At 39.5% G+C, this 11,494-nt stretch overlaps 1 protein-coding gene and 1 long non-coding RNA gene across 2 annotated transcripts in view; both read left to right on the plus strand.

Moving 5' to 3' along the window:
* The first annotated feature begins 3,023 nt into the window (after positions 1–3,023).
* LOC149828907 (uncharacterized) lies at positions 3,024–4,280 on the plus strand. Its single transcript, XR_016434364.1, has 3 exons — positions 3,024–3,782; positions 3,887–3,994; positions 4,130–4,280. It is a non-coding gene; the product is annotated as an uncharacterized LOC149828907 (long non-coding RNA).
* A 1,083-nt stretch (positions 4,281–5,363) lies between these two features.
* Positions 5,364–11,494, plus strand: part of LOC149828908 (guanylate kinase 1-like) — a 29,699-nt gene continuing 23,568 nt past the window's right edge. Inside the window, exons 1-5 of the mRNA XM_090017795.1 lie at positions 5,364–5,718; positions 5,811–5,932; positions 6,009–6,144; positions 6,239–6,284; positions 6,522–6,630. Of these exons, the coding sequence (XP_089873921.1) occupies positions 5,503–5,718; positions 5,811–5,932; positions 6,009–6,144; positions 6,239–6,284; positions 6,522–6,630 (629 nt within the window). The 5' untranslated portion in view covers positions 5,364–5,502. The remainder of the gene's footprint in view (positions 5,719–5,810; positions 5,933–6,008; positions 6,145–6,238; positions 6,285–6,521; positions 6,631–11,494) is intronic.

Raw genomic sequence — 11,494 nt, forward strand, 5'->3', positions numbered from 1 at the left:
AACAACTTAACAACAGAAACTTAATGAAGACTTATGAAATATTCAGATACTTCTAAGTTTCCTATTAAAATCATATAGTCATCACCATTCACAAGAATACCCACTTCATGTGATTACTCATAGTAGAATCATAGAAAATCCTCATAATGGGCAACCAAATAGTCACATTCCTCTAAATTTGATAAAAAAAATAGAGACACTGTTGATGTATATGCAAAAATGATGACAAACACAAAGCATTATCCACTTACAATTCAAGTTTATGAAAAAAAAACCAAACCGATAAAATTTATATTCATAACAGGAAATCAATAATGAAAACAGATCAATCATCTTCAATGGCAACCATAAAGGACCAAATTTAGGTTTCAAATATGACTACTGTTAGCATCGGAACAGCCCAAATGGTACTCCAATTTGAGAACCCATTAAACCATCAGAGAGAGGGAGAAAATACCAGAGATGGAATAACAACAATATGACAAAAAATCCAAGTCCTCCTGCAAGAAAGAGGAACTGCAATATGACAACAAACCGAGATCAAGACATTGAAGACGGTGAGGTGTTGTGAAAAACTCTCCTTTGTCGCACGCGCGCGAGAGAGAGAGAGAGAGGCTTGGTGAGGCAGCGACAGAGATGGAAGGAGGGAGAGATGGCGTCGGCGACGACCCGGCTCCAACGTTAATGCAGATGGGGAAGCCGGAAGGGAAAGAGGCGATGGCCCGGCTCCAGGGTTAGGAACTTAGGGAGTTAGGGTTAGTAAACAATAAGAGAAAATATAAAGGGGATGAGGCGAAGATGGGGCGGGGGAACGTGTCAGTCCATCCCCGCCTCCATCCCCGCACGGGGATGAATTTTAACCTTCATCCCTGTCTCCATCCCCGTTTCATGCCCTCCATCCCCGATCCAAACGGGGCGAGGCGGGCCCCCGCTTTCCCCCGGTCCACTGCCATCCCTAATTGGGGACGAGGCGGGGCAGGGCGGAGGAAAGCGTAGGTTCATCCCTGCCTCCATCCCTGCACAGGGATAGATTTTAACTTTCATCCCCGCCTCCATCCCTGTTTTATGCCCTTCATCCCCCGTCCAAACAGGGCAAGGCGGGACCGGTTGTCCCCCATCGCCATCCATAGTGGATAGGTTTAAATATGGAGTATCTTGGCCCTTGAATCTCATTTAGATCCAACGGCCAAGATAAGTGCTTTTTGAAAAAGTAGGTAACGATGAAGCAGCTACCGCTTTCTCTTTATATATATATATATATATATATATATATATATATATATATATATATATATAAAGAGAGAGAGTAATAGGTATGTGCTAAACCATGTTGGTACTAAATTGGAGTTAAAGTGCGCTAATCGTTCATCGTGAGCATTGATAGACGGTTAGCACAAAAAATGCAGAACTCGCACCAAAAATACAGTTTTTAGGCAAAAAAAAAAAGACCTTTAGCGATGCCTTAGTGCGCCAATAAAAACTGAGCGCATTTTTTTTTAAAAGGTCTTTAGTGATGCACTAAAAGCATCAGTAAAGGTCGTAAACCGTTAGCGGGACCTTTTATTCTCGCTCTGAAAGCTATTAAAGTATTTTCAATGTGATTTTATGTTTTTTTGCGCACTGACCATCTTTCAACGTGTGCGATGGACAGTCGGCGTGCTTTAGCTCCAGTTTAGTGCCAAATAGATTTAGCACAAACTCATTTCGCACGGAAGAAGGGGAGGGTCACGAGGGGGCTTTGAAGCTATGTCAGGGACACGTCATTTTGGGTCATAACACGACCGGACATGTTATGACACGTTGATAGTGACATTGGCAACATATATTCAATAATTTAATAAAATTTTATTTTTAATAATATTTTAATATAAAATATTTTATATATTAAAACAGTAAAAAGTAGTCAATAAAAATTTAAAAAAATCAACATCCTCGACGACTTAGAGCAGCCGAGGCTTCGAGAGAGAGGCGTGGACTAACCAGGGCAGGGGCAGTCCGTTCTCACATATGGGACTGCCCCGAACTGGTTTTGTTTGGTTTGTTGTCTCATGGCCATGGAGGTTTGGCGGGTTGTCCTCTTGTGTTGTGTGATTGCACAAATATTTGTGTATTAAGCACCTGATCACCCTTCAATTGTGGGGCCCAAGGCCTGATGGAGGGCATTCAGCTGCTTAATGCCGGACTCCCATGTTTAGGTCTCATACACAGCCATGTAGGCCTACTGGTGGGCCTACTTTCAAGCAAAAGTTTGGCGAAGTTGACCAGCCCTTGTTGCACCATCAGGGGTTGTCTTGTCCACAGCATCACACATATCTGTAGGACACTGCAAAAAGTATAGGCCCCGAAAAACATGCTTGAAAGTTTAGAACTGCCACTGTGCCACATTCAGAAATGGCAAGAGTTGTCTTTTGGAAAACGGAAGGACACCACTCCCACACAATGACAGAAGTGTTCCCAAAATTCAAAGGTAACCTGGGCATTTGCCTGGCATGGGCCCTCTTCTTCCTTTTTTTATGGCTGCAAACGTTTCAATAGTTATTTTGGACAGAAAATGTTTCTTCAATTTTGAATTGAATTCTTTTTGGTAGAAAGTAGAGAAAAAGTGCACGACAAGAACACCCAGCAGCTATTTGTAGGAAGCAGCAAGCGTTCAAAGTGGTATTTTGAAGGCTGTTTTTCTGAACTTCTTGCCTGGTTTATTGCCCACTATTTGTTCAATCTTGAATCTGCATTGGTTTGTTGAACAGGTGACTTTGTGCTAACCCATTTCCACTGTTTCATCAAAACTCTCACTCACATTTACCACCAATGGTTGAAAATTTAGGTCTTCTATTTCTTGTTTTTGTCTTTTTTTTTGGTGGGTTAGGCTTCTGCTTGGAGTTTTGCATAAGGAACTCAAGGGAAAGGGAAACAAAGGAAGGAGGAGAGGGAGAAGAAATAGAAAGACCCCAACTTCTTTGGCGAGTTCCTGAAAGCTAGGTATTGGGTCTAAACCCATCTCTCTCTCTCTCGAATTTTCCTTTGTAACAGAAGAAACTAAATCTGGTGGAGATTTTTTATTCAGTATTTGAAAAAGTGAATGGAAAAAAGTTTTGGATTTTGGTCTTCTATCATGGTTTTTATGCTGTTCTATCCTTTGTAACAGAAGAAACTAAATCTGGTGGAGATTTTTTATTCAGTATTTGAAAAAGTGAATGGAAAAAACTTTTGGGTTTTGGTCTTCTATCATGGTTTTTATGCTGTTCTATCCTTTGTAACAGAAGAAACTAAATCTGGTGGAGATTTTTTATTCAGTATTTGAAAAAGTGAATGGAAAAAACTTTTGGGTTTTGGTCTTCTAGCATGGTTTTTATGCTGTTCACAATTTCCGGCAGTTTTTCCTTTGTTTATGATGGAAAAAGAACGCTGGGCATCTCATGATCTGAATTGATGGGCCTTATTTTTCCTTTGTGAAGAAATTAATGTTGTTCCATTTCTTGAGTGTTCTGTTTTAGTCCGCAACTTTCCTCAAGGGAAAGAAAAGATGGGTGGTGTTTGTTGTTTAATATGTAGTTGTATGTAACTTTTATTTTTTCTTTCTGTGGGCTAGATCGATTGGTGGTATTTGGTTTTTGAGTTGTTGCTCCACCTCTGTTGTGCAGGACCAAGCATTGATATTGGGTGTGAAATCATTGATGGTGAGAGCATGCAGCTTTTATATAAAAAATTAAAGTTGGTTTCATAATAGTTAGAGAGGAAGGGAAAGAAGAAAAAAGTGCATAGTTGGGGAAAAAAGAGAAAAAGTAACAACATTTATTGTTCCTAGTTGAAATTAGGAGCCATTCTTAATGGAATTTCTAGTTGTTTTGGATTTATGGTTATGATTTCTTTTCTCTTCTATAATCAGGGGGAAGTGCAGAATTTCTTTCCTGAAGTCCTGCAGGATGTTAACCCGACTGGGTTAGACTTGGAATCCAGATGTTGCCAGACCACTACGGTAGTGGGTGACAAAATAGTGAGTGAATATGAGCATATTTTGCATCTTCTTCGTGGTTCTTCAGTGGGCTTTAGGCAATGAATCTAGATTGTGTTGGTCTTCAATGCTCGTTAGTTGGTTGTGTTTCTTATACTTGTTTGTTGAATTGCTCAGTATGTGATTGGAGGGTCTGATGGTGGAAGTCTGCCATATGTTGTACTTATTTTTGACAAGTTGATTGGGAAATGGTATGCCTAATTACAGAAATTTGTACTCTTGTATTCAAATTCACGAGCCTGGAATTGAAATTGTTGATGTGTGTGCATGGTGGTGTAGGATAACTCCAACAGTGTTAGGGACAAAGCCAGGCCCTTGTAAAGGCCATTCTGCTGTGCTTTTGAACAGAGAGAGGATATTGGTCTTGAAGAGAGATTCTCCAACAGATGATTTTGCATGGTTTCTTGAGGTTGATCTTGATTTGTTTTTTGTCTCCCTTCTCTTTTGATGTTGTTCTATTGTTATGATTGAATGAGAACGTGGAACAATAAGTCACTTGATCTTCGCTGTAATTTTTTTTTCTTTGATGAGCATGTTCTGGAGCACATGCTATTTCTTTTTGTTAGTTGTTTTGACAAAATCACTGCATTGATACGGTACTGCATTTCAATTTTATAACTTTCTAGCCAGGCCTTCTGTATTTGGTAAACCAGTTAATCCGACATTCACTGCATTGATACGGTACTGCATTTCAGTTTATAACTTTCTAGCCAGGCTTTCTGTATTTGGCAAACAAGTTAATCCGACATTTTATTCATTCCTTGGGAACTCAACTGTTCCATTTACTGTCTTGGGAAGTTCCTCATACTTTTCTCGTGTGTTCTAGTTTTGTTGTTGTTAAGATGACAAACTTTGCTATGCCTGTTAGATCTACTTTCTCCTTGCTTGTTTTGAAGAAATTTTCTGTATATTCATGGTTATGACATTTTTTGTGGCCAACAATTTTCCAAGCTGACATTTTCTTTAGTGGAATGAGCACCACCTGATAACTCAGGACTAGAGATTGTTGCAGTTCTTAAAGTTGTCTTCCAAGACTGTGCTTAGTTGAAGTGTCTTTGTCCTATAAATATAATATTTGATCTCCTATCCTACATGGTTCCTTGCATTCCACTCAAAAACATTGTCTTTCAGAGACTGCCAAAGTGTTTAGGATGCTATGTTATGCGCATAATATGTTTGATCCTTAACAAAGAATTTTCTGAGTGCACCAAACAAGAACTGTCAGTGACAGTTGCTTGTAGTGGAACTGCAACCTGGTTATGTAGATTTGTGGTTCATCTCTTGTTATGCCTTATAAGTAGATGTCCTCATAATGATATTTTCTCACTTGTGGGAATGGATAGGAGGACACCCCTTTTATTAAAGAGCAGAGGAAAAGTTTGGAAACTCAGGTAGTGGCTTGGAGTAAAGGGGTGAGTGGTGATTACCCCAAGCCAATAGTCATCAGTGGTCCTTCTGGAGTGGGGAAGGGCACTTTGATTTCCAAACTGATGAATGAATTTCCATCCACATTTGGGTTTTCTGTAAGCCATACAACTCGGTCTCCAAGAATAGGGGAGAAGGATGGAGTTCACTATCACTTTACAGAGCGACATAAGATGGAGAAGGATATAAGGGAGTGCAAGTTTCTTGAATCAGCTTCTGTGCACCGGAATCTCTATGGCACAAGTCTCAATGCTGTGGAGGCTGTAACAAATGCTGGAAGGGTATGGCACCCTAACTGTTGCTCCATGGAAAATATCTCTCTTTTAAACCACAAAACTATTGGTTTATGCTTACATGTTTGGTTGGATTGTAGAGGTGCATTCTTGATATCGATGTTCAAGGAGCAAAATCTGTCAAGGCAAGTCCCCTTGAAGCAGTGTTCATCTTTATCTGTCCACCAACCTTTGAAGTGCTTGAGAAGCGCCTACGTGAACGGTAGCTTTGAATATTCAAACCTATAATCTCAGCCTATTTATTCCACTTTATGGAGAAAGCTGTTGATTACAAACAGGGGAACTGAAACAGAGGAACAAATCCAGAAGCGTCTTAGAAATGCAAAAGTGGAGCTGGAGCAGGGTAGATCCTCAGGAGTTTTTGAACACATATTAGTCAATGATGATCTTCAAACCTGTTATGAAAATCTTAAGGTACCTTCTCCATCTATCTTATCCAAATTATGCGTCATTTGATTTGTGGATGATGTATTATATACACATTGATCTGATGAACTTTATCGTGTAGAAAATCTTGGGTCTCAATGATGGATGCGGTAAAGTAATTCAGTCATGTAAGTTTGTGTTATTAGTCCGTTCATTGGTCAACATTTTATGGTTAGAGTTAAAACCAACCGCCTAGATGCAGATCTCTACAACTGAGTCAAGTTATCATGTACTTAAATTTTGTGTTGGTTGTTGCTTGGATATTGGTGGGCAGCCTGGTTGCTCAATCTGAGAACCAAAGCAACTCACTACCTATTAGCCTGAAGCTTTAAGTGAGACAGTTCTTTAAAATGACCTTCGTGCAGCAATGAAGAACATTAAGCAGCTTCCTGCTGGGTATTCAGTACTGCAGTTGGACCAGAAGGTTTTGATTTATGGTGGAACTACTGAATTAGGAAAACCATCTAACAACTTGTAAGTATAGCATCTTCCATACTCGTATTTTCTTGGTTACATTGAAAAGCATGGTATTTCTGGCTGTCTTAACATTGTTTTAGCAGAGGTATTCTTAAATTATGTGCAGAAACTCCAATATAATCATTCTGAGCTTACAATATATTGTTGTATCATATATGTTCTTGATCTATCTACACTAAAGGGTGGTGCTCCAGGGCGAACAAAGGGGCTGAAACTGTATGAGATTGGCCCACTAGCAGAGGTTCAGAATGGGAACAAGAAAAGGCAAGGTTCCACAGATTAATGGAGGACAAACTTTCCCATCTTGCTGACTTGAAAAAAATTTGGATTGTGCAGAGGGTTGATGATTTTTAGATTATTCAAATTTAAGCAAAATATGAGATTCTTGTTTGTGCCCTTTGGTGCGAAGCAACCAGGAGTTAAACCGGGTAGCATGCTCCTCCAAAGTGCTTAAGCATTCAAGGGCAACTGTATTGGGGAAACACCTCAAAATATGTAGGAACGTTGCAGGAAAAAATGTAGGAACATTACAGGAAAAACAGAATGTGGTGTTCAAAGAGACAGGTTTCCTGGAATTTATTTTCTGAGCCACTAAGGATGATTGTTGGTTTTAATTATCATTCTTTATTTGTTGGACTGGAGTAAAGGACACCTTTATACGTAAAAGCAGAACATACAAAATGCAAAATCTGCTCACTTTATATGGTCTAATATCTGGTGCATATGCTAGAAAACAGAAGTTGCTGAATTTAGTCGGTACAAACCCGAAAATTGATTCTCTTTATGTACTCTGCTGTGCACACACGGGAGGTATTTGAATACACCAGCTATACAGAAAGCTGGGTAAAATTTGATCATATTAACACAGTATACTGACCTACTCCAGTTGTCTGGATAAGTGGGAGCGTCCAGGTACCTCTTGAGGAAACCTTGGAAGGATAATTGTTACGTGAAGTCTGATACAGCATGAATTGAACCGTGATTTGAATACACCAGCAATAGGCTTGAGCGGAAAAAAAAAAACAAATAGGTAAAATTTTGGTTGACAATAAAAGTTTCACTCTCTAGTTGTTAGACATCAGAGTTCAACTTTCATCACGTTTGTCTGATTTCCTGTTATCAACAGCCAAAGCTTCTCCACTAAAGGCATATTTTCGGACATGTAAAATGCTGATTCCATCTGTAGACATTTTCCTCTCTCTCTCTCTCTCTCTCTCTCTCTCTCTCTCTATATATATATATATATATATATATATATATATATATATATATATATATATATATATATATATATATATAAGGGGCATAGCTAGGATTCATGTGAGGGAGGGGGGGGGGCTTGGGGCAAACAGAGGTGTAGCAAAAAAAAATTTTGGCAGTACCCCTGAAAAAAATTTGAGATAAAATAAAAAATGGCTACAATTATTAATAAAAATCTATTTCATATGGACAAATCAAACTATTTGCTGCCATCTTTCTCAACCTCAACGGAAAGTTCTTAAACATTGTCTAATGGCAATATATAACACTGGTGCTATAATTTGAAGTTCATAACAATGCATAAATTTTATTTATGACAAAATAAATCAAAATACAAAAGTACTAACTAAAATGGACTTTATGCATAAGAATATATGCATAGGAGCTCATTCAGGAACAAAAAATAGGATTTATCCCTAAAATAGGTAAATTGTTTTTTATTTTAAATAAAATTTGATCAAAATAAATACAATAAATTGTTTCATGTCAGGATCAACCCTACTTCGGAGTTGATTTGATTAAATCCACTCCAATCCAGTCATAATTTGATTAAATCAAACTAGCACATATTTGATTAGTCAAATTACCCCAAAGATCGGTGTCTCGTCATCTCGCTCACTCGAGAGCACGAGAGTAGTGTCGGAGGCTTGGAGGAGAAGCGTGAGCGGTCGGTGTTGTAGGGGAAGCTCGGCCGGCGTCGGAGAAAAAGTTGGGCGACATTGGATCGGTTGTCAGGAGTCGGGGGATTTGGGGAAGACGAGGGCAAAGGCTAGGTCACTCAAAATCAAGATCGAAGAAGAAGAGGGGCTAAGGGGTAATAAGTTAAACGAGTCAGATCCAGCATGGGCGGGTGCCTGCCCTCGCCAGGTGTTGGATCCGACCCGAGAATCAGGACTGGGCTTTTTAAAAAAAAAATAACTGGGCCGGAAGGCAGGATTGGGCTGCCCCCCCCCCCCCCCCCCCCCCCCCCCCCACTCGCCTTTGCGACCCGGGAATCAGGGCTGGGTTTCTAAAAAGAAATTTTTAACTGGGTCGGGAGGTAGGACTGGGTTGCTCCGCCTTTATATATATAGTCAGTACAATGTCAATTTTCCCCTTGTTTTGGAGAAATTAAGCTATAACTACCGAGTACCCAGCCTGAACTCAAATTCTTGTGTATGGGCATAAAAAATGCCCGACTGAATATTATTTGGGTTGACCCGGACCGAAGCAATAAGCGAGCAGGCCTTGGGTTATGATTTTGCCAGGGTACCCAACTCAACCAGGATTTTTTGTCGGGTACTCAACCAGGTCCGAGAAAAGTAAAAGTGAACTTCTAAAATTATATAGATCTGTGTTTGTGATTTCATTTTCGCAACCTGGCAAAACCAAAACCCGTACCGGAATACAGCACTTTGTTATTTGGGGGGGTTCAGGTACACCCTGATGGGTTGGGTAGCTGACACTTGACGGCCTTATCCACAAGGCAACCCTCATCTGGTAGGGGCGACTTGTGAAAGTCACCAAGTTGATGGGACATCATGAGTTTGAAACCCACAAAGGGGCATTTCGAAGCTGGGTGTGCTCCACAGTGGGCAGGGGGGACCTCAGGGATTTTCCCAACCCAAGGTCAGCCAATGTGTGATCAGTGATTGGGCCAGGGGGGGGGGGGGGGGCAAGGCTTTCCCTTGGCCTAACCAAAAGAAAAAGAAAAAACCCTTTCCCCCTCCATGCTCTTTTGCTACCCTTTTAGACTAATCGTTCTCCAATGTGGGGTTTTCAATACTGCCACAGTGCCACCACAGTAGGCAGCAATAATTCCCTCTTTTATACAATCATTGGTTTCTTTCATCAAAGTCAATTTTTCCCGTCAATGGTAAAATTAACATATACATGGTTGGACTCTTTTTAATGAACCTATCCCGCTCCCCCTCCCCAACAACATATTTGTATTCAGCTAATTTGTTGGATATGGTTGATCATGTTATTTTAGTATAATTAAAGATATGTATGAAGGAGTAGTAACCAATGTTCGCACTTGTGGAGGGGTGACAACCAATTTTCCGATAACGGTTGGGTTACATCAAGGATCTACTTTAAGCCCTTTCCTATTTGCGATAGTGATGGATGAGCTTACGAGATCAATTCAAGAAAATGTACCGTGGTGTATGTTGTTTGCTGATGATATTGTTTTGATTGATGAGTCTAGAGCTGGGGTTAATGCTAAGTTAGAATTATGGAGACAGACATTGGAAGCTAGAGGTTTTAAGTTGAGTAAGAGTAAGACTGAATATATGGAATGTCGGTTTAGTAAGCAACGAAGTAGTGATGGGAGTGTAGTGAAGCTTGGTGAGTAAGAAGTACCGGTGAATGATTATTTCAAATATTTGGGATCCATCATTCAAAAGTATGGAGAAATTGATGGAGATGTAAATCATAGGATAAAGGTTGGGTGGATGAAATGGAAAAGTGCAACTGGAGTGTTGTGCGATCATAGAATGCCATTGCGGTTGAAGGAAAAGTTTTATAGGACGACTATTAGACCCGCTTTACTATATGGTACGAAATGTTGGGCTGCCAAGAGACATCATATTCAAAAAATAAGTGTAGCTGAGATGCGGATGCTTAGATGGATGTGTGGAAATACAATAAAAGATAAGATTCAGAACGAGAAGATACGTAAGAAGGTAGGTGTTGCACCCATTGAAAATAAGATGCGAGAATCGTTTACGGTGGTTTGGACATATTCGGTGAAGGCCTAATGATGCTCCAGTTAGAAGGTTGGAGAAATGAAAAAATATATTAGTTAAAAGAGGTCGGGGTAGGCCTAGGAAGACTTGGATGGAGATGATAGGAAAGGATATGAATGCTTTGAACCTCACCGAGGACATGGCATTGAATAGAAATGATTGGAGGAAAAGGATTCATGTGGAAGACCCAAAATGAATTTCTTTTTTGGTTCATATCGCTGACCCCAATTGTTTTGGGATGAAGGCCCCAATTGTTTTGGGATGAAGGCGTAGTTGTTGTTGGTTGATCATGTTATTTTCATGCAAAACATTACTTTTTGGGCCATAAAAGTTTCGGTCTATTGTAAACCATTACTCTTTTAAAGCTCTTGAAAAACGTGCATGCACCTCACATGCACATCGTCCAATTTCTATTAAAAATGTATGCACAGCTGTATAGTCTCATAAATAACTCAAAAATTATGAAAAATTATGCTCTTAGAAGGTTTCAAAAGCTTATCGGACAAAAAAAAAGTTTCAAAAAAATACAAAAGATAGAATCATTTTTCACTGTCCCGATGTTCCTCAAATGGATCTCCTAATAGCAGTTAACAGGCGTATGTATCAATAGTACTTGATACACCCTAACCGTGCATCAACCATCCATGCGGGATACTGATATAAAACTTTTTTCGAAAACCATATTTTGAAATATCAGCGATGTTTAAGAAACTCATCCCAATTACTTAAGAAACACAATTCACTGTAAGAAATCTCTTCTATGACATTACAAATGAACTCTTTTCTATTCATGTTATAAATGAGCATCAAACATGTTTTATATTAACATTTCTGCATACAAACAATAATTTTCAATTTAAAGGCATTAGTGT

The sequence above is a fragment of the Nuphar pumila genome, chromosome 9 (genome assembly GCF_984573655.1).
Source record: "Nuphar pumila chromosome 9, dmNupPumi1.hap1.1, whole genome shotgun sequence".
In the NCBI taxonomy this organism is placed as follows: Eukaryota; Viridiplantae; Streptophyta; class Magnoliopsida; order Nymphaeales; family Nymphaeaceae; genus Nuphar; species Nuphar pumila.